Here is a 24,919-nt window from a genome sequence, read left to right as displayed (position 1 = left end):
GTAAAACCATCATGTCTGCCTGTCTGTGTCCGGGCTGTACCCCACACAATATTTAAGACAGTGGTACACTTTATTTTTTGTCGAAGACTGGACAAAGTTTTAAAACAAACAAATCTCATCAATTAATTAGGGAAAGGATCATGAATTATGATTAAGACCTCCAGCTATTCTTGTTTCAGTTTTGATTTCTCTCGAGTTTAATGAACTTCTCTGATCAGGCACAATACAGGCAGTAGCAACAACTGAGTAAATGTTATCAGATCTGGTATAAACTGATAAAGTGGAAAGGTTCTGAAGGATTTCCCCCAGCTTTTATCTTTTACGGTGTGAAACACATTTTTACAGATGTAACGGATTCAATCATCATCATTTATGTTGTTCAAAAATCATTTTTAAGTTTAATAGCACTAGCGCTGGTTATAGAGTTCACGTAGCTGAGTGTTGACTAATAAATTAATATAAACTAGCAAAATAAACTCTTGGTGAATCTTTGTACAATAAAGCTTGCCGGGAATTGTGAAAAAAGAACTCATTTTTCAATCCTATCCTAGCAGGACTAAACACAAGGTGAGAACGAGGCCTGGGCACGACACTCGGTACTTATGCCCACACTAACTACAATTCTTGGCCAATTTAGAGTCTCTGTTTAGCCTAACACGCACATCTTTGGGATTGTTTCGGCAAAACCCACACAAACTACAAACAGTTTTTCAGTTAGGAGGATTCTGACTACGATCACAGATTGCTGTGGTTAACACATTTCATGTCCATATTCAAATTGTTTTCAAGGCTTGTCCATTAATACAGAAACAGAGCAAGGACCATACACCTAGTATAACTGCAAACTTACAGCCACACCAGATGCACAAGGAACTAAACAATAAACTTTATACCCTTCTGGGTTCACCCCATCTAAACCAAGTTTGTTGGCCTGCTCACTAAAAGCACTGGTAAACCCACTCTTTTATACCTTCTCCCATTTCCCTCTAGACTTTGACCTCTGTTCCTTTGTCAGCTTAGCCTTTACTCCAACATCTCCCAACTCCAGACTCAGTGTTCCCTGGGCCACGAAATGGATTTAAACCATGTCCAAATGGCCACATTAATCAACAGTAATGGACTGTAGTACTAGTGTGTTGCACAGTGTTAGCCATTATGAATGCAACGAGAAACCAAGTAACATGACACCTTTTATTGGCTAACTAAAAAGATTACAATATGCAAGCTTTCAACCCCTTGGCCTAATCTTGCATATTGTAATCTTTTTAGTTAGCTAATAAAAGGTTTCATTTGCTTGACTTCCCATTCTAATGTGTGTGAGTGTGTGTAAATATATACTGTATATACGTGTGTGTGTGTGGCCGGTGTGGTAGACAGTCCGGACACAGACAGGTAGACGTCATATTTTTCCCAACACACGTTTATTATACACTAATATTTACAGTTCATGCATCAACCCGGTGCCTCGGCGCCAATCACCCCTTAGTCCTGACCAACACAATGCCTTTGCACAGTCTCTCAGGTCCGCCTCCACTCCTCTCCTCCGAGCTCCGTCCTACTCCTCGCACAACTCCTGCCCTCGAATGGAGGGAGGCAGCCCCTTATATACACCCCCGGATGGACTCCAGGTGCTTCCTGAGGAGCCTCCGCTGACACACCCTCGTGTGGCAGAAGCTCTGGCTGTGTACCCGGAAGTCCTCCGGGTGTCCCCAATCCTCTTCCCCCCCAGCACTTCCGGGTGTGGCGGAAGTGCTGAGGTCCAGGGCTCCAAGGGCAACGGGGCACCCCCTGGCAGTGACCATGGGCCCCTACAGGGTTGAGCTTCTAAGCTCTGTGCCCATGGTTCCAAGAGCAACCAGGGCGGCCGCCCCCTCGTGGTCTGGAGGAGGCATAAGCCCTCCTCCGGTCCTCCTGGGCGTCCCGGCTGGGTGCCACCCCCAGCCGCCTGCCACACCAGTCACAGACAGATACAGGACACAAGTTCAGCACACACGTTTTATTTTTTTTTACCTTCCCTCGTTTCCCACCTGCATAGCTCTGTTAAAGCACCAATAAACACTTAAGCACAATGTACACAGCACTTTCTTTTCTTCTTTCTCTCTTTTTTTCTCTCTCTCTCTCAGTTTGCCTCCACTCCTCCTGGTAAGCTTTGTCCTCCACCTCCTATCTCTGGCTCTCCCAGAGCAATGGCAACTGGCATCTTTTATAGGGCACCCGAAAGTGCTCCAGGTATCCGGTGATCTTCCTCTAGCAGTACATTCAGGTACTGCAGAAGTGCTGAACCTAAGGGCTCAGCCATTCCTGCAACGCCCCCTGGCGGCGCCCACAGACCCTAACAGGGCTGTGCCAAACTATAGCTTCCATGGAACCCTTTGGGAGTCTGAGGCACCGCTGCAACCCAGAGGGGCTGCCATCTATTGTTCCAGGGGAGGTAATGCACTGACTATGCTCTCTCCTCTAGTCCTTCCACTATAGAGGCGTCCTCGCTGGCCACTTCACGTTACAATTAAAGATTAATGTGAATATAAGAAAAGATCTGTATAATAATACAGAGAATAGACGGACAGCACAGACAACCTGGGATGACAGAGTGGTAGGCTTAGGATTTATACAATGGTTACAGAAGGACAGAGCGGGAACACAGAGAGTTAAGTAAACAAAGACAATATCTGAATAAGCCTGAAGAGCTTTACAAGCAGACCTAGTTAGAGAGACGGTACTCCATGGTGTGTCTCCCTTTAACTATCCAGGGAGGTTAAGTGCAATATGCAACAATAGCCCAGGAGATTATTTTTAGCATTTTTAATCTTCATTAATACTAATCACCATTCAGTTTCACAGTATGTGTAAAGTAGAAAGTAGAGGCTCTGCACATTTACATTCTGTCAGTTGATTTCAGTCTTTGCAGACTTTGACGATATTAAATCGCACATGCCTCAGCACATGCACTGGGCTTCTGTAAATTGTCAGTAACTCGTATTGTAGAGATAAGGTTGCTATGCCAAAGAAGAAACATGTCAACCTCAGAGGGAAGATTATCAGTGATATCATGTTTAGGCGAGGAGGAGAAAGAGGAGGGCTAGCAACAGATATAATAATGTTCTGTTTTTAATCAGGGACTCTGCAGTGGACTCTCTTCTTAAAGTAGTGCATATGGTTATTTTTGTTTTGGTTGGTGTATGCTAGTTATCATTTATTTTATACATATACTTACTGTACTGCTGACCATAATGTGCTTTGGATGTAATTTCTGTCCAATAGGAAGGATATAGTCTGCATATCCTAGTTGGGATGGCTGTGTTCCGGGTCTGCCTGTATTCAGTTACATGAAGTCAATAAACTTGGAGGGTAGTGGACTGTGATAGAGGAGTGAAAGGGATGGAGTGTTTTAGATTGTACAAGTTGGGTTCTAGTAAGACCTGTGCCTGAACCAGTCACATGTGCAGTATAGACGTGATTAAGACTTTCATGAATATTGTATTTTATAAAAACCTCTAACAGTGAATACCCATTTCATGATAAGCACACTTAGTCTATCAAATTGTGTGTCCATTCATGAATTTTACAGACCACTTATCCAGTTCAGGGTAGTAAATAGCAAGAACTGATCTTGGCAGCACTGAGGACACCCTTACATATACCCACCCATACCAGGGCAATGTAGAGTCGCTGTTTTAACAAACATGCCTGACTTTGGTACGTGGGAGAACTCCACACAGGCAGTGACTGTGTTGGGATTTGAACCCAGGGCTCTGAAGCTGTAAGGCAGCAGAGCTCGCTACTGTACCACTGTGCTTATCAGACAGTACAGTACAATTTAAAAAAAAAAACACACACACACTTTACAAATAACCGCAGTTCCTCTAATACATACAGTTTATGGGCGATTATTCCTTCTTTTACAAAAGTGAGGTATGGTAGTTTTATTGATTACACATGAATATTTGATCAAAAGTTAACTACAGTATGGGTTCAAAATCTTATGCAGCAGTATAAATTAAGTCAACAGCCAGCTAACAGTGGCCTCTCTTGTTTGTGCAGAACACAAACGTTTTAGGGTCATTCCATCCAACAAATCTAAAAGTTGAATTCATTTGTGGTACTGCCTCACAACTCCAGCTGACTTGGTTTGAATCGCAGCCTGACGACAGTCTCTGTAGAGTTTGTTTAGTTGCCCTCAAGTTCTTTTGAACTTTTGCTCTTGTGACAGATTGAGGTCGCTGTCGTCCTCTTGAACCCTCGGACAATACGCCAAACACCAGGTAAAAGTCCAAATATTACTTTTATTTGAACAAATACGTGCACAAAGCACCCTCCACTCCACAATACTCATAAATTAACCAATACACTAATCAATACTATAATCAATCCTCCACACTCCCAGACACTTCGCCACCCTTCCTCCCAGCTCAGCTCAGTGTACTGGTTTCCCAGAGTCCTTTATATAGTCCATGACCCGGAAGCGTTTCTCTCTTCTGTCCATGTGATCATGAACACTTCCGGGTCGGATAAAAAGCTCCTTTCTTCAACCCGGAAGCACGTCGTTTCTTCTTGTCACATGATCATGATGCACTTCCTGGTTATAGGGCACGTAAGAGTCTGATAGCCCCCTTACAGCGACTCCTGGTAGTCCCCAGCAGGGCTGTGCATATAAACTACAAAGTCCATGAGGCCCTGCTGGAATTCGGGGAACGTCCATGTCGTCGTGAGAGCTCCACCTGGCGGCCTGAGGGTGAGGGCCGGAATATTTAGCCGGTCACCCACCACAGCTCTAAAATGTTCAACAATGAATGCTGCCTCATCCACATGTTGCCCTTGATGCTGTCAGATATACTCTGCTAACCTGGGGCCCTAAAATTGAACTGAGTGGCTTCTGTAAATGGATGGATGGACATAACCTTTGCATTAAAGTCATTTTCCTTGGCAGAGGTGACTAACTAATTGACGAGGTTTCTCCATTCTCAAACTTACTCTGCTTTGTTGTCATTTTTAGATTTCTAATGAAAACAACTCCTCTTGTCCCATATGATGGAAAGCCTTTGAGGCATTTACTTCTTGTTGAAAATAAGATTAAAATGCACTCAACTGCTTCTGATTTATTCTGATTGATTTTTTTCTCCCAAATAACATACAACAAAATGGGCATTTCTAAGGCTGACCGTATGATAAAATTGTCCTGCTTCCTTTTCCTCTGTCATCATTGTGAATCCAAACTGAACTTTGTTTCTTGACAACATTGCAACCTTTTGCACTAGCTGAGAGCTGATGATGAGTGACAGCCACTTTTTCACAGGCCTTTCCTAAACTTGCAGATCTCTGATAATACTGTGTTTAGGAAAGACAGGAAGGAGTTGGATTTGCAGACGTTTCCTCAACATGAACTGAGCCTTATGTCATTTACCGCATGAGGGTGAGATTCCATTCTACAGAACCCACCCTGGCCTTACACTTAATGAATTAAATGTTGGCAATGGTTATTTTCCTTGGCATCTCCTATGAAGGTACGAATACATAGGGCTCCTCGCATCTGACTGACCAGAAATGTAATTTTCATGACACAACTGGCTAACATGTTTACAGAAGTTAACTTCAGTTTGCTATAAAAGTGTTTAAACATTTATAAGAGTTAGAAATCCTTGCGTGACCTTCTCAGAATTGGCACTTCTTTGTCCTAATTTGATTGTTGTTTAGATTGGGTCACAGTTCCCAAGGGTGCACTACACTGCAATGTCTGTTTATTCCTGGCCTTAAGTACCCCTGCATTAGGCAGACAAGGCTGTTGTTTTACTTCTTTCACAATGAGGTCTTTCAAAACTGCAGATGCTCTGTGTGCTTTCTGTCCTAGGTAAGGCTTTCATGTATAATCAAGTTATTTAACTAACTCAATTTTAAAAAATTTTGATTAAAATTTAACCCCTCAAGTAACTGGCAATATGGTGGATGGCAAAAAAAAGCATAGATGAGAATCCTATGAGAAAGTGTTAGAAAGTTTGGGAGCATTTCATATTCACTAGAAGAAAATGAAGTATAAAAGTTAACTGGCTTAACAGCACCACCAGAATAGACAACATCTAGGTTTCTCTCGAAGCTCACTTGACAGCATGAAGTTTATCTTCTGACTGCGTATAATTGTCGTATGATACCTGACTGGTGGAACACGTGGCTCTGACCACACAGATTTTATCAGCTTTTATATTGGCAGTGTACAGTATACTGTGTTTACAAGCAATAGATATTTTCAGTTATTCACAAAAGTGTTCCAGTCTATTCATTGAAACAACAGGATAAATGTTGACAAATTTATATATGCTAACTCTCCACATGCACTTGTGAATGCATTACAACCTAACGTGAAAAATATAATCAAACACACTGTCTTAATCAGTGCCTTCGTCTTCTTACACTTCTCTTACAGGCTCCCAATTGGATTTTTATACAGTTGTATAATGCTATAAACAAACATTTTGAATATTCACAACAGAAAAGAGTTTTGAGCTCTTGTACTTTAAATTTATAATGAGGACACCCCACCACCATACCAACAACATAAACTCTCCTTCTGTACCTGAAGGATTCCAAATATGTTAATTGACGTGAACTGACAAACTGGGAGTCAAGGTTTCCACGCACAGTGTATTTACATGCAATATACAGTACAACAAAATGATCCACAATGCAAAGTTCAAAGTGACTATCCACGTTTAAAGATGAATACAGACTGGTATTAAACAGGTATAAGAAAATGAATACGGCTACATTGTTCTTCAATGTTCAGAACACTCTGTCATCAATTTTTGTCATTATTTTGATGTCACTTAAAATTCCTTTTGTCTTTTTAAAAGGTTTAACACTGATAATATATGTGTTATGTTCATCCTTAATCATGCTTGTGCTTAGGAGGGCTCAGTACAGTCGTTGTTGTAGTATGTATTTGTCACCTCATTTTGCACCACAGCTGTTGGGCCATGTTCCTAATCAGCTGGAAATAAAATGTGCTTTTTGGAACTTTTTGAATTTCGGGTTTGCGGGTAATGAATTGTGGACGTGTTTTGCCAAAAATTACATATGGAATCACTAACAAAATAGCATAAATCAATAAATCATTATTTACATGAGGAATATTTGGCAATCCCACTACTTGCTGCTTGCAACCCCATTTGAGAACCACTGTAAAAAAAATCCTTGATTTCCATTGAGGGCGGAATACTAATTTAATAGAATAAAACAAGAGCCTGGGAGCAATTAACAAATGAAGTTCCCATCTACAGAGGAAGCATTCAAGGTCAGCAGAATACAAACACTTGCGGTAGAAGACAAAAGAAGAGATAATGTGCAAACTTACAGCAATAATCAAAATGTCACTCCAGCAGAGAGTGCCACATTCATTTTTTAGTCCATTTGCTTGGCTCAGATTCCAGCACAAGTGAAGACATGGAGGAACAGCAGGATGAACGAACTGTATGAAATGAAGTTCTTGTTTGTGCTTTGAGAAATAGAATTACAAAGAAAGAGAATTCCTTGTTATGGTGGAAATCTAATGCATAGCATTTCCCAACTATTCCTTCCTTTGCATTCTGGCTACCTCCATGCCATCAGAGCACTTATTTTTTGTGATGGGGAACCTTGTATTCAAATTAGGAATGTCACGATGCCAGAGATTTTGTATTCAATGCCAACACCAGTGAACTATTTATTACGATACTAGATACATATTCAATACCACAGCCAAAACAGAAATCCAGTTCAGTGGCTTTTTAGTAAAAGTACATCCATTGTTAATGTGAACAACATTGTGCCTTTTTCTGTAACTGAATATAAGATATATACATATGAACAGTAACTAAAACATTAAAAATAATGGTATATTCGGCAAGTAGTTACCCAACACTGTCATTTAAATAAATTAGTACTGACATTCATAAACATCAAAATATAATTCAGGACTTGAATTTTAATGTGTGAAAGACATGAGGATTCCCCCAGTGTAACAAGTGGGGAGTACGTTATATTCACGGTGGGATTTCAGCATAAGGTTTCTAAAGAATGATTTCATCACGGATTGCCTGATTTACCTTACCTTGTGCACATTCTGAACGTATTCTCTGACATTTTCTCTCTAGTAACTGAAAAATACTGCTTACAATCAGTACTAAAAACAGATTGACAGTAAAAACTAAATATTAAAGAGCTATTCTTCACAATTCCTTTGGTTCCCCGTTGAACAAAAACTAGATTTTAGTATTGACCTTCAAAACATCTTTATGAACATGAAGAAAAAACATACAAAAGAGAAACTAAAGAAAATGTCCATCTCCATGGACTGAATATTGTCACAGCAGAGGATACCAATCCAAGTCCTACACACAGCCTACTACAGAAAGCTTTCACATTTCTCACACTACTGATTTTCAGATCTTCTTTTTACATAAATTGATGTTGGGCAACAATTTTTAAAGATATTCTAATGGAGAAACATCATTATTTGTATAAAACAAAATATCCCCCATTCCATTGCTTTTTAACTTTGAAGATATACAGCATTTCAACAAAAATAACGATTGTTGTTGCATACATATAACTTTATACTATAAGTTTTCTACTACTTTTTTTAAAAACTCTCCATTTCCCTTGATGCCCTAAGCATGTGCTTATTTTGCGTAATGGTCAATCCAGGGCTACTTTATTGCCACTATCATTAGTATGGAATAAATAACCATACTTTGTTTTATTGACTTTTTAAACTAACACAGGGACTGGCCCATTTCAATGTCTGAAGATGTAATCAAATATAAAAACAATTTTGGAAAGCAAAAGAGGGCAAGGATTGATGGGGGGGGGGGGGGGGTGACAAGGTTCTCTTCAAAGTTCAAAGACGGATCGTAAAGGGTTTCGGAGGTGGGAGGAAAGAAAGGTGGGGTTAGGGTTGTGCGCTGGGAAATGTTTTAGCTGTTTCAAAAGGTAATGAAATGCCCACTTCTCACCTTGTGCCATCTCTTTTACAAGAAGTAACAAAGGTGGATTCCTGATGCACTTTACCATTTGAAAAGCATTCTACCAGTATGCCACATATCACTTTCTAAATATCAAGCAAGTGTACGCCTTGAGCCTGTTGATATGATCACTTTTCTGTATGGGAACCTTGAAATAGTCCAGTTGCTCAGCTCAAAGTAATTCAGTTAGTTAAGTATTCTGTATTGTCTTTAATTGTAAGTGCTTAAAATTCCACACCTTTACAAGTTTTTCTTAATAATTCATTTTCAATAGCTTGCAGCTTGGCTTCACCTGTTTATGCACTTTTTTAAAGAACCTTTTTGAATTACTGTACTTGAAATGCTACATATTTTTTTTTAAACCTTTTTAAAAAAGGTCACTAGTTGATCTTTTTTCCAATAAAGTATTTTGAAGACAATGAAATATACCTATTGTCATATTATTATGTATGTTGCTCGGATAAGTCTATTGGTAATGACTTTTTATACTGAATTAATCATAAAATTATCAGTAGATTACTCAATTACATATATAAATACATAGCAGAAAATCTAGTTGGTATCAGCACACTTACTTATTTTTGATGGCTTGGGGCTCAGAACATTCCATTCGATATGATCCAGGTTCTGTATTCCACTCTCATCTTTCTTCCTTTACCTCCAAATGAGGTCTCATTTATGCAGTTCCAATATTTTTTTGCCTTTCATCCCAACTTCTTTTAGATTTTTCCATTTCCATTTCTTCTCATTCAGTTATTGTCTGTACATTATATGATGTTTGGCTATTGTTTGCGGCAATGTCAGTTTTTGCAAGCCACATAATTCTGACATATTAAAAGATGTCCATTATGCTGCCTTTTTTAAGATGGTTGTGGACTTCTCAGTATTGTGAATCACTTGACCACCAATGGATGCTATTGCCACCCACAAGGGATAAAGTCTTCATGTTTAAGCCTGCAAAGGCTTGCTTGGCTAACTTAAAGGATGGGTTTGTTATTTTGCAAGGCAAAGTTATTTCTTCACAAACATGACATATATACATTTGCCATGTGTATTGGTATACAGATAAGCCATATGAAGATATGACTTTCAACATCTTTATATATAATACGCTACCGTGGTTGTTCGTTTGTCTGTCCAGGATTTTAAATCCCCTGTAGCTCACAAACCATTTGACAGATTGACCTGAAATTTGGTACACATATACTACGTGACGTCTACTATCCGCTTATGGGGTGATGATTGACGTCCAAGGTTATTCTTCTTTTTATTTTTATTTTATTTTATTGTAGAATCAACTCTCTGCAGCGCGCAGCAGTGCGGCGCATGCATACAGGCACCGTTCTCATCCCTGCCACCGTCGCTGTGACTTTCCTACGCCTTCATATCTTAAATCATTCTTGAGGCAGATTGAAGAAGGCACTTAAGTGAAAAAGTAAAGAAAACGTACTAAGTAATCGCACACACAAACACTGACTTAATAAGTTTAAACACGAAAAGATGCAGACGGAAGAAGAGAAGAAGTGGGCCGCTAAGGAGGAGAAAAGCAGATCTGCTCAGGAAACAGCAAGCGCATCAACCTCTGAGCAAACGAATGATAAACGTACAGAGAAAGAGGAGGAAAACTAGAAGTCAAGTGTATTCCCTGCATGTTATCGTGCAGTGCGCCGTTACCGGTATAAAATAATAAAAAGTCAGAAAACTTGAACTGTGGGAGCTAACACTGATTAACCTGCCAGCAATAAGGCCACCTGAGTAAACAGCCAGCAATTTGAAAACCTGCACCTTTTGACAATTATTTAAACTATCCTTAAAACTTTTAAACTCTGGACTCTTTAATCCCATTCTAAACACAATCTGTGGTATTTTTAATGATTGCTATTTTAAATTCTGTATCTTTGCTGGCCCGAACCTTACATCCTTTAGATCATTCTTGCAGTATATTAAACAGATTGTTTATTTTTTTAGACCTGTGGTAATTAATATCTGTATAGACAAACAGCCCAAGAAAGCCAAACACTTACTGATTATTCTTGTAATCATTGTTAATTTGACATGAAATTAGGCCTTTAGGTTTTGGGTGCATGCTGGGCAGATCGGAAAGGAAGGAAGGTGGGCAGAGCAGAGCAGGAGAGAGAAAAGCATAGAAAGCCAAGAAGAGCCCAAAGAAATTGACAAGGACCTCTGCTGACTGAACACCGACCTGAAGCAACTCTGCACCTGCACTTTAAAAGACACATCTTATACCACCTTTATTTTCCACATAAGTACAGTATTTTTAATAAGACTCTTTTTCAAATACATTTCTTATCCTTTAAAGTATCATTCCAAATACATTACCTAGTTTTGCTAACATCGGTTTTACTGTGTTTTTATTAATGTTGCTTTATAATAAGATTTATTTTATACTGTTTGATTGGGTCCAGGTATATTGTTAAGAGCGCCTGGTGTGGGTGACTGCCATATTCCCTCAGGGGTTAGCAGCTGAGAACAGGCATCTTCAATACAAAGCAGTGCAGTGAGCAGTGGCACAAGTGCAGCTCATGTTTGAAAACAAAGGTTTGGTCTGCTTGTGCTGAGCTGGTAGTCTCTTTGCTCGAGGCAGCTGTCCACGTGCAGGTAAGGCTGTACACATGGGGCACTACAGAGCAGATACCGAACACAGGAATCTCTGTAATAACACATTGAAGGTGTACTGATAAGAGCACCTGGTGTGGGTTACTGCCGTCGTATTCCCGTAGGGGTTAGCAGCTGAGGAAAAGATGTTTTCCAATAGTAGCAGCGCAGTGAGCAGGCACCTGCTTTAGTGATCGGTACGGGTGTAGAATAACCATTTGGTCTACTTACGTTATGCTAGTAAGTCTCTTTGCTTAAAGCAGCTGTCCACATAGAGATAAGACTGTATATGTGGGGTGGTGCAAAACAGCTATAGCAAGACAAAATTCCACGTTAGTACACAATTGCGAAATTATGTTCTAAAGTTAAGTGTTTCTATAAATTAAAAAATATATGTTGCCAGCACTGGTGCTTTACAATAGAGGGTATGGGGCAAAGAGGAAAAGCATAATTGACGTTCCTGTTGCCCACATGTAGCACTTTATACTTTTTTGCATTAAAGTGCATATTCCAAGCTTGTCCAGGTCATTTTGTATTCATTTTGCTGCCTCCTCAGTGTCTGCCGTCCCTCCAGTTTTAGTATCTTCTAAAAACCGGACAAGTTTACTAACAATACTGGAATCAATGTCATTAATTTAAATCAGAAAAGGTAACGTTCCAAGGTCAGATCCCTGAGGGACCACTCTGGTGACCTCTCTCCATATGAATCATTCTCTTGTTATCGGTACTCTGTTGTCTCCTGCCGGTTATCCAACTTGACATTCAGTTTTGTCGGTTACCTCTGATGCCTCCTGTCTCTGCTGACCACTCATTCTGACACACACATTCATAGATTAAACAAGTTTGGTCTGCCTGCCAAGCACTCGGGAATCTAAAACACTAGGATGGCATCTTTCTGCATTGGCCTTATACCTGAAAGGTGAAATACAGGGGGTCCAGTAATGTTTACCCCGGAGATTTAATGTGTATCAGTATTTTCAGAGCTTTCACAATGTCAGATATTAAGGTTTTTAGTCATTAAAAAATGGCTTATTATAGAAAGGTACTATATAAAGTAAAGATTGTTTATTGTTGTGTCAGAACAATTTGCTGCATAAAATGCTCTCTTAGGTGAATGAATGCTTCTTGAACGTAACAGGCTAATGCACTTATGTGATGGCAAGGTACAGTCACTCGGTAGACACAAGTTCGAGCGGGGCTGATAATGGCTTAATGCTTCACCTTGGGGCTGAACAAGTGGACAAAATGCACGATTCATTGTTTGTCATTTCGTTAAGCAGTTACCCCCTACATCAGATATTTTTACAGCTACTTGTATTAGCAGATTCAAACACGTACATTACCTTGTCATGCAGTTAACCAGCAGCCATGATCAAGTAGAATAAGAAACCAATTCTTTTTACCAATCACCAGTACAGCGTGTTTTCTCCTTTCCGCAATACTATCAGGCAAACCAGAGTGGAGTGTCCGCTCACAGGCTGATGTACAGTAAGGCTTCATTTTTCAGGTTTGCAGAACAAAGATTGCCTGTGCCACTTCTTTACAACTGAAGCAGGGGCCAAGTCACAGCCGGCCTCTGTCAATGCGTCGCCCTCCACCTACTCATGTTCTCTTTCAATCTAGGTTTAGTTTACGAATAATAGCCTTGAACAAAAGGAGCATTCACTGCATGTTCTGTACCCTTTAATGCAATCATCTGAAGAAAGCCTTGTGAACAATGGCCATTGCTCTGCCCCAGGCTTTCATTCTGCAAGACATTTTCCATGCAGTTATGCACGAAGAATATGCTGAAAGGACACCTTCAATGCAGACGACAGACAAGACAAAACACAACCAAACAAAAACAGACCTTACTGAAAGGTTGGCTTCTGGATGCAGTGGTCACAATGGTTAGGAATTCTAAGAACGTACCGGGTCTTATGCATCCAAAGCATCTGGCCATTTCTGTTTAAAAATACATATTGTTCATATAAAAAATAAATGGATGTATTTAACATAGACTATAAATTATACCTTCAATGGGAGAAAAACAAGCATGGCTTTAATCCACAACCTGCCTTTTCAACAGTAAAGAGAAATCCCACATATAGTACCTTGTACATTTTTACCATGTCAGGACACAAGCGGAGCAGCCAAAAAAAAAAAAAAAACAACAAAACGAGGCAATCAGTATTACAATAGCATGGCGCTTTTTTCTTTCCAGGTAATTTGATGTACCTGGCTTTTTATAGCTGACCTTGATGATCCTGGGCAATTAAGTAAAAAAATGTATATAAAACAACTGTTATTTTCCTTCCTTTCCTTATTACCAAAAGCCATCATTTTTTTGTTGTTTTTTCATGCAATCATCGAAGAAACCGGCATATTTCCTATCAGCCTGTGATGGAGCATCCTTTCTTGTTCCAAGAAGAGTCTTTCAAATTTATGTAGAAATTACTTGTATTGAAGCATCCATTCTTTATTTAAAATGACTGACATATTTGTAAGGAGAACGAAAAAAAATACTGAAATCTTAAAAGAAATTGTTGGCAAAACAATAATATGGCACTTTCATTCAAAACAAGTATTTTGCATGTCAATGTGTCTGATTACGCAAATCGCAATAATCATTGTGAGGCACAGCATGCCACTCCTAAAGGCTCTGCTCCAATTTGGGCTTTATTTCTTTTATTTGCTCTTACATTAGTTTAAAGACTTTAGTTTCTTGCAGTGACTTGTTAAACTGCACCAAAATCGGAAAAGGAGCTATACAAAATCTACAGGAAGAAGTCAAGTCTGGACCACATGCTCAATTAATATGACAAGAGGACATGAATGTGGAATGTAATTTTTTAATACATTAATTCAAATTAGTTTACTATCTTTTCAAAGCTCTGCCGTGCTGGAATATAGAAATATGTCTTTCATGCCTAGCACTGGGCACAAGGCAAGAGCTGACATTGAGGGGAGCATCACTGACACACACACACACACACACACACACATACTCCTGCTCAAGTTTGGTATTTTTCAAGCTGAAGTTATCTTTTCACAATCATGGTGCACATTTATATGGCACAGAAAATTGTCTTCTAGTCGAAACATTTTTATTAATTAAAAACACAAATGCATTGCCAGTTAAAAGGGGGTCCAAACATTAAAACAATATGCTTGAAACTTACTCAACACATCCACTTTCAAGCCAAGAATGTTCTAGTGTGTGAATCCCCATCTTGAGATTACACACATATTGTATAACATAATAAATATCTTTGTGAGATTCTGTTGTTTTAAAAGAAATCCAGCAGTGCTCATCACCTCATTGCTTGTCTTCCTCAGTGGTAACCTTTCACCCTCAGAGTGGAGGTTTCTTGGAGCTCGTTTCGGAAATGCTAAAGGTATCATTGTTTTGACAATGATTCAACCACTTAGGGTAACATTCTTCTGGGGATTTAAAAATAATAAGTTCTTTTATAGCATTATGAAGATGCGGATATATTGCTGGACAAATTGTTGTAATCTCAGTTTTGGCATACCTGTTTCACATTTTTGCAGTTTTTTTTTGCTCCCTCCGTTTATTTTATTTTTATGATATTTACATGACTATAATGCTATCTTGTTGTTTGTTTTTCTTGTGGACACTGTACCGATTTAACATATTGTTTATTTCGACACCATTTGTTGCTAGTCTAGTGATCAAATGTTGCCTTTACATGTGACTTCAGCATAATCCATGTTTAAAAGTTGGCAAGGACTTTACATCTGAACAATTCGGAAAACACAACAAATGTCTCTGTTGTTTAATTATGGGAAAGCAAATCTTTTTAATTGCTATGTTTCAGGTGTGATTTTTGTGTGTATTGTGCTTTTGATAACTGGTCATGTTCATTTCTCTATGGTATCCTGACCCTTTTGCCTGTCTCTGATGTCATCTCTGTTCTGGGTTTTTGCACCTCCCTTAGTTTTTGAGGAAGTTTAAAAGGTGCTTGCAGGAAAGATGTCTGTGCCAGGACCCTTACCTGTTTCATTCATTACAACTGTGTTTCATGTTTCTGAATAGTCAGCATGTGTCTCCCAGGTAAGACCCCTGCCTGTTTCTCATTGCCTTTCCTCTTTGGTGCCATCTCTTGACAGCACTGCCTCCTTCAACCTCCCTGAAGTCATAACACGTGCCTGTAAGAGCTAGAAAATACCGATGAGGCGCACCAACAGATTGAAGAATACAGAAAAAACAGAGAAACTGATTTGGAGAGACAAAAGGAGGAGCATTTACAGCCTGAAGCTTGGGATAACAGGTGAGATAACTTCAAGGCACCATGATTACCATAAGGAGGTTGTAAGCAATAGATTTATTTATCACACATTCTTGAAGCATTGTATTAGAAGGGCAATGTGGCACTAAACTGCTTCAGACACATGCGTGGTTTCATGCTATTTTACTTTGTTATTTACTGTATATGACAACTCCAGACCTGATGGTCACAGTAACACATAAGTGAGCAACATACAATATATTTACCTCTGGAAAAATAGTAGTAAGAATGTGTAGAATGTGAATAGAATGTGATTTCATTCTATATTTTATAAGACTTTGACCACCTTTAAACTCAATTACCTTTTATTTTCTGAAAAAAAAATAAAAAAAAAAAATGTCTTGTGTTTTATCCTTGTGCCTTCAACATTTCGATTTACTGCAGGTTTGCTTTATAGACAAACCCCACATGCCCAAAACGCAAGATTTCCACAATTTTGGTGTTTCAGTGCAGGTGACAAACTTTTCGATTTTTTTTTGAAAATACTAGTGTGGATGGAAAACATTTTAAAACACAATGGCATTCTGAATTATTTCAGTTAGTGTGGACTAAGCTGGAACGTTCCTAATGATGATGCTTGGATGGGCTCTGCCCCTGTGAGCCCTGAATGGATTAGGTCAGTTGATTAATGGATTACTAAATTACTAAACTTTTTACATATGTTGTTTTACTGAGTTTGAAATTCAAAACATTTAACTGTTTAATGTGATGTTAAAAAACAAGATATTTTACAATTGAGAATCACTATTTATGTATTCTTTCGAAATGAGACCTTTACCCCTATTCTTTTGAGGAATATGCCTATAGGCCATTCCATACACTAACATTTATCTGCATATAATACAGAGTTCCAATGTATTCCGCAACTTTATAATTTGGCAAGGGGTTGCTAATTGCTCCTTCAAAAGAGTTTTCTTTATCTTATGTACTGTATAAAGCTGAATGTGTGTTTGTTCAGTATGCATATCCACACTATTCATTCAGCCTATTACTTCCAAATTTTACACAGATTCCTTAATATTTGTAAAGGCGTAGACTGTAGTCAATATTAGGTTTCAAAATGTGCCTGTTGCTCCATCCCACACAGTGCCTGGTGCTCCTGCTTTTCTTGTCCAATAAGAGAATTCATACCATTTATCCGCCCATTTTTGTACATGTTCTCCATTTTTACAGGAGAGCAGGATAGGCTATGTTTCAATCCAAAATGTAGTTGTTTGACAAACCCCAGGCACTGTCCTTTGGTGCCCCCAACCCAGGCAGTACTGTGTATCTCTCTTAGTAGAAAATAATAACTAACTCTCGGCCACTGTGACCTCTATGTGGAGTTTGCATGTTCTACTCATGTTCTCATGCAATTCCACCGGGTGTCCAAATTTCCTTACAAAGACAAGTTGTAGCAAAAGCTGAGATGAGAGAGTGCAGTGGGGAGGAGGCAAGATGGTTGGGGAAGAAGACCCATGTGGAGCAACAGCACTCTAGGGGTTGGGTCACTCTTCCTGAACATCATAAAGAAGTAAGAGCTGATCCTGACTATGTTTTAAACCTTGAATTTATCACACTTTCAGATTATTCATTTATTTGGATTTTAACCTACTCAGAAATTCTGCTTGTTTATGGATTATTTATTTATATAAAGAAGGGCTGCATTGTGCTTTATACGTTGTTTGGACGCTATTTGGAATAAAAGCACAATGAACATTTTGCACCGACCCATGTTGTTATGTGTCCTTATTGCACTAACTAATCCTCGGTTCATGACTATCGATGACCCGGGTTCAAAAGAAGTATTCCAGCTGTAGACATCACAACTTCCCTGCTCAGTTGAGCAACACAGGAGTTCTGTTATGTTTCAAGCAGGGTTATTGCCCTGACTTTAGTTGTTGTTTTTTTTAAATTCAGTCTTTCTGTTGTATATTATGTTGTTAATTCTGTTTTTGACTTTACTGCGTTGTCTTTATGTAATATTATTGATAAGGTATTGAAGTTTACTATTATGTTTTGTGTTAAGTATATATTTAGTGTTTCTGGTTATCAGCCGTGCCTCCTGCACAGCAGTATAGAAGTCAAAGCTAAAGAGTGTTCAGAAGCTTTGGCGTTGATTATTTATGGATAGTTCCTGATTTTGCTTTGTTTCTTTTGCTATTGTTTTGCTCTTGGATAAGGTATATCCTTGAATTTTCATGCCCTGTCTTTGGTGCAAGTATCTTGTTTAGGTTTTTAGATTTTAGTTTTCCTCTTCTTCATTTTATGTGATCATCTGGTTATTTAAGCTTTAAACAGTATCAGCTCTATTTCTGGGCCTGTCTTTTGAGTAAGGATTGGGGTGCCTAGGGTGAGGCCTAATTCAAGGGCACTGACTTTAATTAAGGGTAGCTCTAACCTTATTTGTGGGTCTTTGCAGGCCTGCTAGTCGTTTTGGTGCCTCATGCAACAGGACTTCATAATAAGTTCCCTTATAGTTCAGCTGGGTAAACAATGCTTTGTAACTCCAAGACCCCATTTTCGCAGCCAGTGGTTCATTGTGAGGTTGGGCCCTGAGTAAGTTCTTTTCGGTGACACAAGTAGTTATAGTGTTGGGTGCTATATAAATAAAATTTATTATTATTATAAGTTCTGGTGTAAAAGAGAGTGTGTTTTGGCATGTACAAGAGTGTGCATGTCATATTAGCAGCTGGATGTCCAGTCCAGGATGGGCCCCTGCTTGGTCTCTGGAGGTGCTGCGATAGTTTTTTTACCAGCTGCAAGTATGGTGTGGATAAAAAGGTTACAAAAATGGAAAATCATGTTTATAATAAAGGGTTCAGGGTTAACTCAGATTTTAAATTTCAGCTTTAATGTAATTAAAAAATAAAAAATGGTCCTAGCTAAAACTTGAGAAATATTCATAATAAATGGCTTTCCCAGCACATCTGCTGCTGCGTCATACACCCCCAAACTGATGTATACCAGACCATCTTGCAGTGGTCAGTGAACCTAATGTGAGTCTGGGGGATACAAATTTTTAATTTCAGCCAGCAAAACAAACTGAAACTGCAAAGATGGAGACAGCATGTGTAGCTTCATATGATTTTTTTAAGGTATTGTAAGTCAAAATAATTTGTGACTTAATGAAACATCCAGACTATTTTGAGTTACTCAGTCATGGATGTGATCATAAGAATGATTCCACTTATTGATATTTCTTCGTTAAATGTTGCTGAATCATTTTGGTCCTCTTTATTGACAAACAGGGTGGATGGAGCTTAGCAATTTTAATGCAAATTTGTTCAAATATATTTAACAGAGTGTCACCTTCAATATGTTAATTGTGAATGCACATGCAGTTAAATCATTTGCAGCCTGAAACAAGGCTGAAAGAGAAAAATAGTTTTAATATAATTTAGAATACAAAATTCAGTGCTCTATAGCTGCACACTAAGTGCAAAGATGTGGCTGACTGGCAAATTCTTAGCCACATTTACTTAAATTGCCACACGAGCATGAAGGGCAAAGACCACAGAGAGCAGGCTATGCTGAACAGTTTGTAACAAAGTAGCCCAATCAGACACCCCAGGAGACCATCAAGGAAAAAGAAAATGTTAACTGTGTAATCAAAATGCACCCCACACAAGCATGCAAATCAACCAAATGCTTGAGCCCTCTGTAGAGCTGACCCCTTCAACATCTAACCCACTCTTTACTCAGGAGGAAGACTGAACTCTGTCACTCTTTGATATTCCATATAGCAGACTCACTCACCTTTAAAACAAACCTACATTGTGTTTAGTTAAACCATCACACAATGGATTAACATTAAGATACTTTGCTAATTCCAAATATAAAGGTTTGTGCAAGGCAAAATAGGTGTCTCCATTAAGCTACAGACAACTGGGTTCAAACACCAGTCTGCAAACTATCAGGGTGGAGTATGATGTCCACCTTGATGAGGATTTGGGGCTGTTTAATTGTATTTTTTTGCTGTCTATTTTAGCTTCTATTTCCTGCTTGCTTCCCAATTACAGCACTAATGCATACCAATAACATTATTTATATGGTAGCACATTGTTTGTGCATCATACGTGCACAGGCATGTAACAGTTTATCATTTTTTTTACAATGCCTTCACTCTCTTTCAGAACTTAAACCGATGCAAGGGAAGATTAATCTGAACTCTTAAAACTATAAACAAGTGAAAAATGACAGTTCAAGAAAAAACATCAAAGAAAACGGAACATGGTTTTTAAAATTCTATTCAAAGTTAAGGCTAAAATTGTTTTCACTTTCCTGGGTCTTTGAAATGAGCCAGTGTTTCAGGAAAAAAAAATGACACCTTAGAGATTTTGTAATGATATTTTGCTTTTCTTGGTTTTGTAGTTCTACTGATCCAGACCTGGCAGCCGAAAAAAAATTACTTAAGTACAAATCCACTTAATGAAGGGGCAGTATGAAACGTAACGAAACGTAGCTATCACAGCAATTGCAGAGCTCAGTTTGGAACTGTTGTGGTATAGCCAGGGTCTCAGCCTGTTTTTTAATTATTATTTTGTAAATATTGCTAAGTATGATATGTTCTTTGTCGTCACATATTACATATTTAAAGTAAAGTTTTGTTTTATGCTACTATTTCTTCTTTTAGCTATGTGCCTTACGGAATTAAGGATGCAGCCTCAAGGGGCTCCAGATATTGCAGCTGCTGGACCACCATTCTCGCCTTTACAATGGGATGAGCGCAGCCAGTATGTCACTGGAACATTACTTACTAACTATCTTCATTGGCCACTAACTTGTTTCCAGATTATGTATTTTCAATTATTTTAGGTACAAACTGTGAATTAAACTTACAGCCTAATTTAGAATAGAAAAATTGCCAGAATTAAAAATCAAATTGTGGTCTTCTATGCTACCTGAAATAAGAGATGTATTAATTCAAGAAACAGGAGCTGATATAAAAAATCCTTTTAACGTTTCAAAAAATTGTTGAGGTTCAGAAATTCAAACAACATTTAGGATTGTTTTTCATAGTCAAGGAATTAATAGGTGAAACAACTAAATTAAAACTTACAATAAATCGGTAATAATAATTTGCAAATCCCACAAAACACTGAACTTGTTTCAAGATTTGTGTAGGCTACCAGTTAAGAATAGCAGTGGATTTATCTTTATTTATACTAATACCTATATAGAAAATTTTAAACCCTACGAAAGATTTATGAAATTCATACTTCTCTAGTTTTGCATACAAATTATTACCACATAGCCACTCTCACTTGACTGATACTTCAATTCAATTCATTAAAAAAAAATCAGATTATCTATATACTGTATACTGTATATTATTACATAAACTCCAAAAATATCTCAAATAATGCCACTAGCAAACATTTGAAAAACCACTGGTTAATTTTCCCACCCATATTGCATTACTCTTTATTTGTAATTTTTTGTAATTGTATTAAAAGAGGTGTTCCTTGTATATGCACACCCAAGGCCAAGCTTTGGAAAATTAGTTGAACGAGTAACCTGCTTTAACAGGGAGACGACGAGTAGAAAATGTTAACTGTTCATTAGTGTTATTTTGTTTAGATCCATGTAATTAGTACCTGGGCGCAAAGTAACATCTTTCTTCTGTGCAGAGGAAAAGCCAAAACCCAAAGGACTACTGGACAGTCTAATTGAGCCACTTTTCAGATTCTCTTCAATATACTACTTCATTGCGAGTGACTTGGGACAAAATATTCCCTTGGTAGTGGTGCTGTGGGCAACAATTCAGCAGAACAATCATATTCCACATAGTGGGGAAGCTCTTGGAACACTTATTTGTATAAATTTCTCATAGTAACTGTATCAACACAGAAACATGAAACAATTAGAGAAGATTTTTTTAAGAAAATTATTAAACATTAGAAACAGGAGCCTCTAATTCTTAAGATGTCCAGTTAGTTCTTGACTTATGTTTTTTTTTAATTAGGTTTACCCTAAAAATAATCATGAAAGAATATTTTCACTGTCAAAGAAGTGATATTCTCAGTATTTAATGATCTGATTTGAATATTCATCTATCAGAGTCCTATCAATTAACAAAACGTTAAAAGTTGTCAATATTGAGTTCTAAATCCCCTATTATTTAAGGACTAATTAAATTTTCCACTGCTTCATTAATCAATAAGAATGAAGACATGATTAGACAGTATTGTAACTGGTTGTGAGATTGAATTTTCTGGGAGGAACTGACTAGTTACACCAAACTTACCAATTTCAAAATAAGGTGGACATATTAGTGTTTCTTTTAACCCAGTCACAGGGGATGCACAAACCAGTGTGTTTCTTCGTGCCGGTCCCAAGCCCGGATAAATAGGGAGGGTTACATCAGGAAGGGCATCCAGTGTAAAATTTTGCCAAATCAATATGCGGACAACAATACAAATTTCCATACCGGATCGGTCGAGCCCCGGGTTACAGTAACAACGACCGCCACCAGTACTGTTAGCCAACAGGGTGCTGGCGTAAATTGGGCTACTGTTGGCTGAAGAAGAAGAAGGAGAAGAAGAGGGGGAAGATGTATCCAGAGGCAGGAGGAGAGGAGGAAAGTAAAAAGAGTGGAACTGAGGGAAGGAACTTTGAATGCTGGCAGTATGACTGGTAAGGGGAGAGAGTTAGCAGATATGATGGAGAGAAGGAAGGCTGATATATTGTGTGTGCAAGAGACTAAATGGAAGGGGAGTGAGGCCAGGTGGATCAGAGGTGGATTCAAATTGTTCTATCATGGTGTGGATGGGAGGAGAAATGTGGTGGGAGTTATTCTAAAAGAACATTATGACAAGAGTGTTTTGGAGGTGAAAAGAGTGTCAGGCAGAGTAATGATTATGAAGCTGGAAATTGGAGGTGTGATGATGAATGTTGTTAGTGCATATGCACCGCAAATTGGGTGTGCAATGGGTGAGAAAGATTTTTGGAGTGAGTTGGATGAAGTGATGAACAGTGTACCCAAGGGACAGAAAGTGGTGATTGGAGCGGATTTCAATGGGCATGTTGGTGAAGGGAACAGTGGAGACGAGGAGGTGATGGGTAGGTATGGTGTCAAGGAGAGGAATGAAGAAGGTCAGAGGATGGTGGATTTTGCTAAAAGGATGGACATGGCTGTGGTGAATACGTATTTTAAGAAGAGGGAAGAACATAGGGTTACGTACAAAAGTGGTGGAAGATCCGCATAATTAGATTACATCCTATGCAGAAGAGCTGATCTGAAGGAGATTAAAGACTGCAAAGTGGTGGCAGGGGAAAGTGTAGTTAAGCAGCATAGGATGGTGGTCTGTAGGATGACGTTGGAAATCGAGAAGAGGAAGAGAGTGAGGGCAGAGCCAAGGATCAAATGGTGGAAGTTGAAAAAGGAAGACTGCAAGGTTGAGTTTAGGGAGGAGGTGAGACAGGCACTGGGTGGCAGTGAAGAGTTACCAGACAGCTGGGAAACTACAGCAGATGTAGTAAGGGTGACAGCAAGAAGGGTGCTTGGCGTGACATCTGGAAAGAGGAAGGAGGAAAAGGAAACCTGGTGGTGGAATGAGGAAATACAGGAGAGTATACAGAGGAAGAGGATGGCAAAGAAGAAGTGGGATAGTCAGAGAGATGCAGAAAGTAGACAAGAGTACAAAGAGATAAGGCACAAGGTGAAGAGAGAGGTGACGAAGGCTAAAGAAAAGGCGTATGATGAGTTGTGTGAGAGGTTGGACACTAAGATGGGAGAAAAGGACTTGTACCGATTGGCTAGACAGAGGGACCAAGCTGGGAAAGATGTGCAGCAGGTTAGGGTGATAAAGGATAAAGATGGAAACGTACTCACAAGCGAGGGGAGTGTGTTGAGCAGATGAAAAGAGTACTTTGAGAGGCTGATAAATGAAGAGAACGAGAGAGAGAAGAGGTTGGATGATGTGGAGATAGCAAATCAGGAAGTGCAACGGATTAGCAAAGAGGAAGTAAGGACAGCTATGAAGAGGATGAAAAATGGAAAGGCCGTTGGTCCAGATGACATACCTGTGGAAACATGGAGGTGTTTGGAGAGATGGCAGTGGAGTTTTTAACCAGATTGTTTAATGGAATCTTGGAAAGTGAGAGGATGCCTGAGGAGTGGAGAAGAAGTGTACTGGTGTCGATGTTTAAGAATAAAGGGGATGTGCAGGACTGCAGTAACTACAGGGGAATAAAATTGATGAGCCACAGCATGAAGTTATGGGAAAGAGTAGTGGAAGCTAGGTTAAGTAGTGAGATGATGATTAGTGAGCAGCAGTATGGTTTCATGCCAAGAAAGAGCACCACAGATGCAATGTGTGCTCTGAGGATGTTGATGGAGAAGTATAGAGAAGGCCAGAAGGAGTTGCATTGCGTCTTTGTGGACCTGGAGAAAGCATATGACAGGGTGCCTCGAGAGGATCAGTGGTACTGCATGAGGAAGTCGGGAGTGGCAGAAAAGTACGTAAGAGTTGTACAGGATATGTACGAGGGAAGTGTGACAGTGGTGAGGTCTGTGGTAGGAGCGACAGATGCATTCAACGTGGAGGTGGGATTACATCAGGGATCAGCTCTGAGCCCTTTCTTATTTGCAATGGTGATGGACAGGTTGACAAACGAGATTAGACAGGAGTCCCCGTGGACTATGATGTTTGCTGATGACATTATGATCTGAAGCGATAGTAGGGAGCAGGTTGAGGAGACTCTGGAGACGTGGAGATATGCTGTAGAGAGGAGAGGAATGAAGGTCAGTAGGAACAAGACAGAATACATGTGTGTAAATGAGAGGGAGGTCAGTGGAATGGTGAGGATGCAGGGAGTAGAGTTGGCGAAGGTGGATGAGTTTAAATACTTGGGATCAACAGTACAGAGTAATGGGGATTGTGGAAGAGAGGTGAAAAAGAGAGTGCAGGCAGGGTGGAATGGGTGGAGAAGAGTGTCAGGAGTAATTTGTGACAGACGGGTATCAGCAAGAGTGAAAGTGAAGGTCTACAGGACGATAGTAAGACCAGCTATGTTATATGGGTTGGAGACGGTGGC

The 24,919-nt window shown here is 39.1% G+C and overlaps 2 protein-coding genes across 9 annotated transcripts in view; one reads left to right on the top strand and one right to left on the bottom strand.

Moving 5' to 3' along the window:
- LOC114645970 (F-actin-monooxygenase MICAL2-like) overlaps window positions 1-24,919 on the bottom strand; it is a 353,538-nt gene that overhangs the window by 36,342 nt on the left and 292,277 nt on the right. The gene's annotated exons all lie outside the window — the stretch shown is intronic.
- Window positions 22,461-23,365, top strand: LOC127526676 (craniofacial development protein 2-like). The gene is made up of 2 exons (XM_051922791.1): window positions 22,461-22,776; window positions 22,819-23,365. The coding sequence occupies exons 1-2, from the start codon at window positions 22,510-22,512 to the stop codon at window positions 23,086-23,088; spliced, it is 537 nt and encodes a 178-aa protein (XP_051778751.1). The 5' UTR covers window positions 22,461-22,509; the 3' UTR covers window positions 23,089-23,365.

This window comes from Erpetoichthys calabaricus, chromosome 2 (assembly GCF_900747795.2).
Source record: "Erpetoichthys calabaricus chromosome 2, fErpCal1.3, whole genome shotgun sequence".
NCBI lineage: Eukaryota > Metazoa > Chordata > Cladistia > Polypteriformes > Polypteridae > Erpetoichthys > Erpetoichthys calabaricus.
Note: the sequence above shows the minus strand (reverse complement) of the source record. Positions and strands in the feature narration are given on the sequence as shown.

What these genes read in the sequence shown, in the direction of transcription:
- LOC127526676 (XM_051922791.1), top strand. Translation starts at nt 22,510, where the DNA reads ATGACTGGTAAGGGGAGAGAGTTAGCAGATATGATGGAGAGAAGGAAG. An exon ending in GAGGTGTGATGATGAATGTT is followed by an intron (nt 22,777 to 22,818) that starts GTTAGTGCATAT and finishes GCAATGGGTGAG; the next exon opens with AAAGATTTTTGGAGTGAGTT.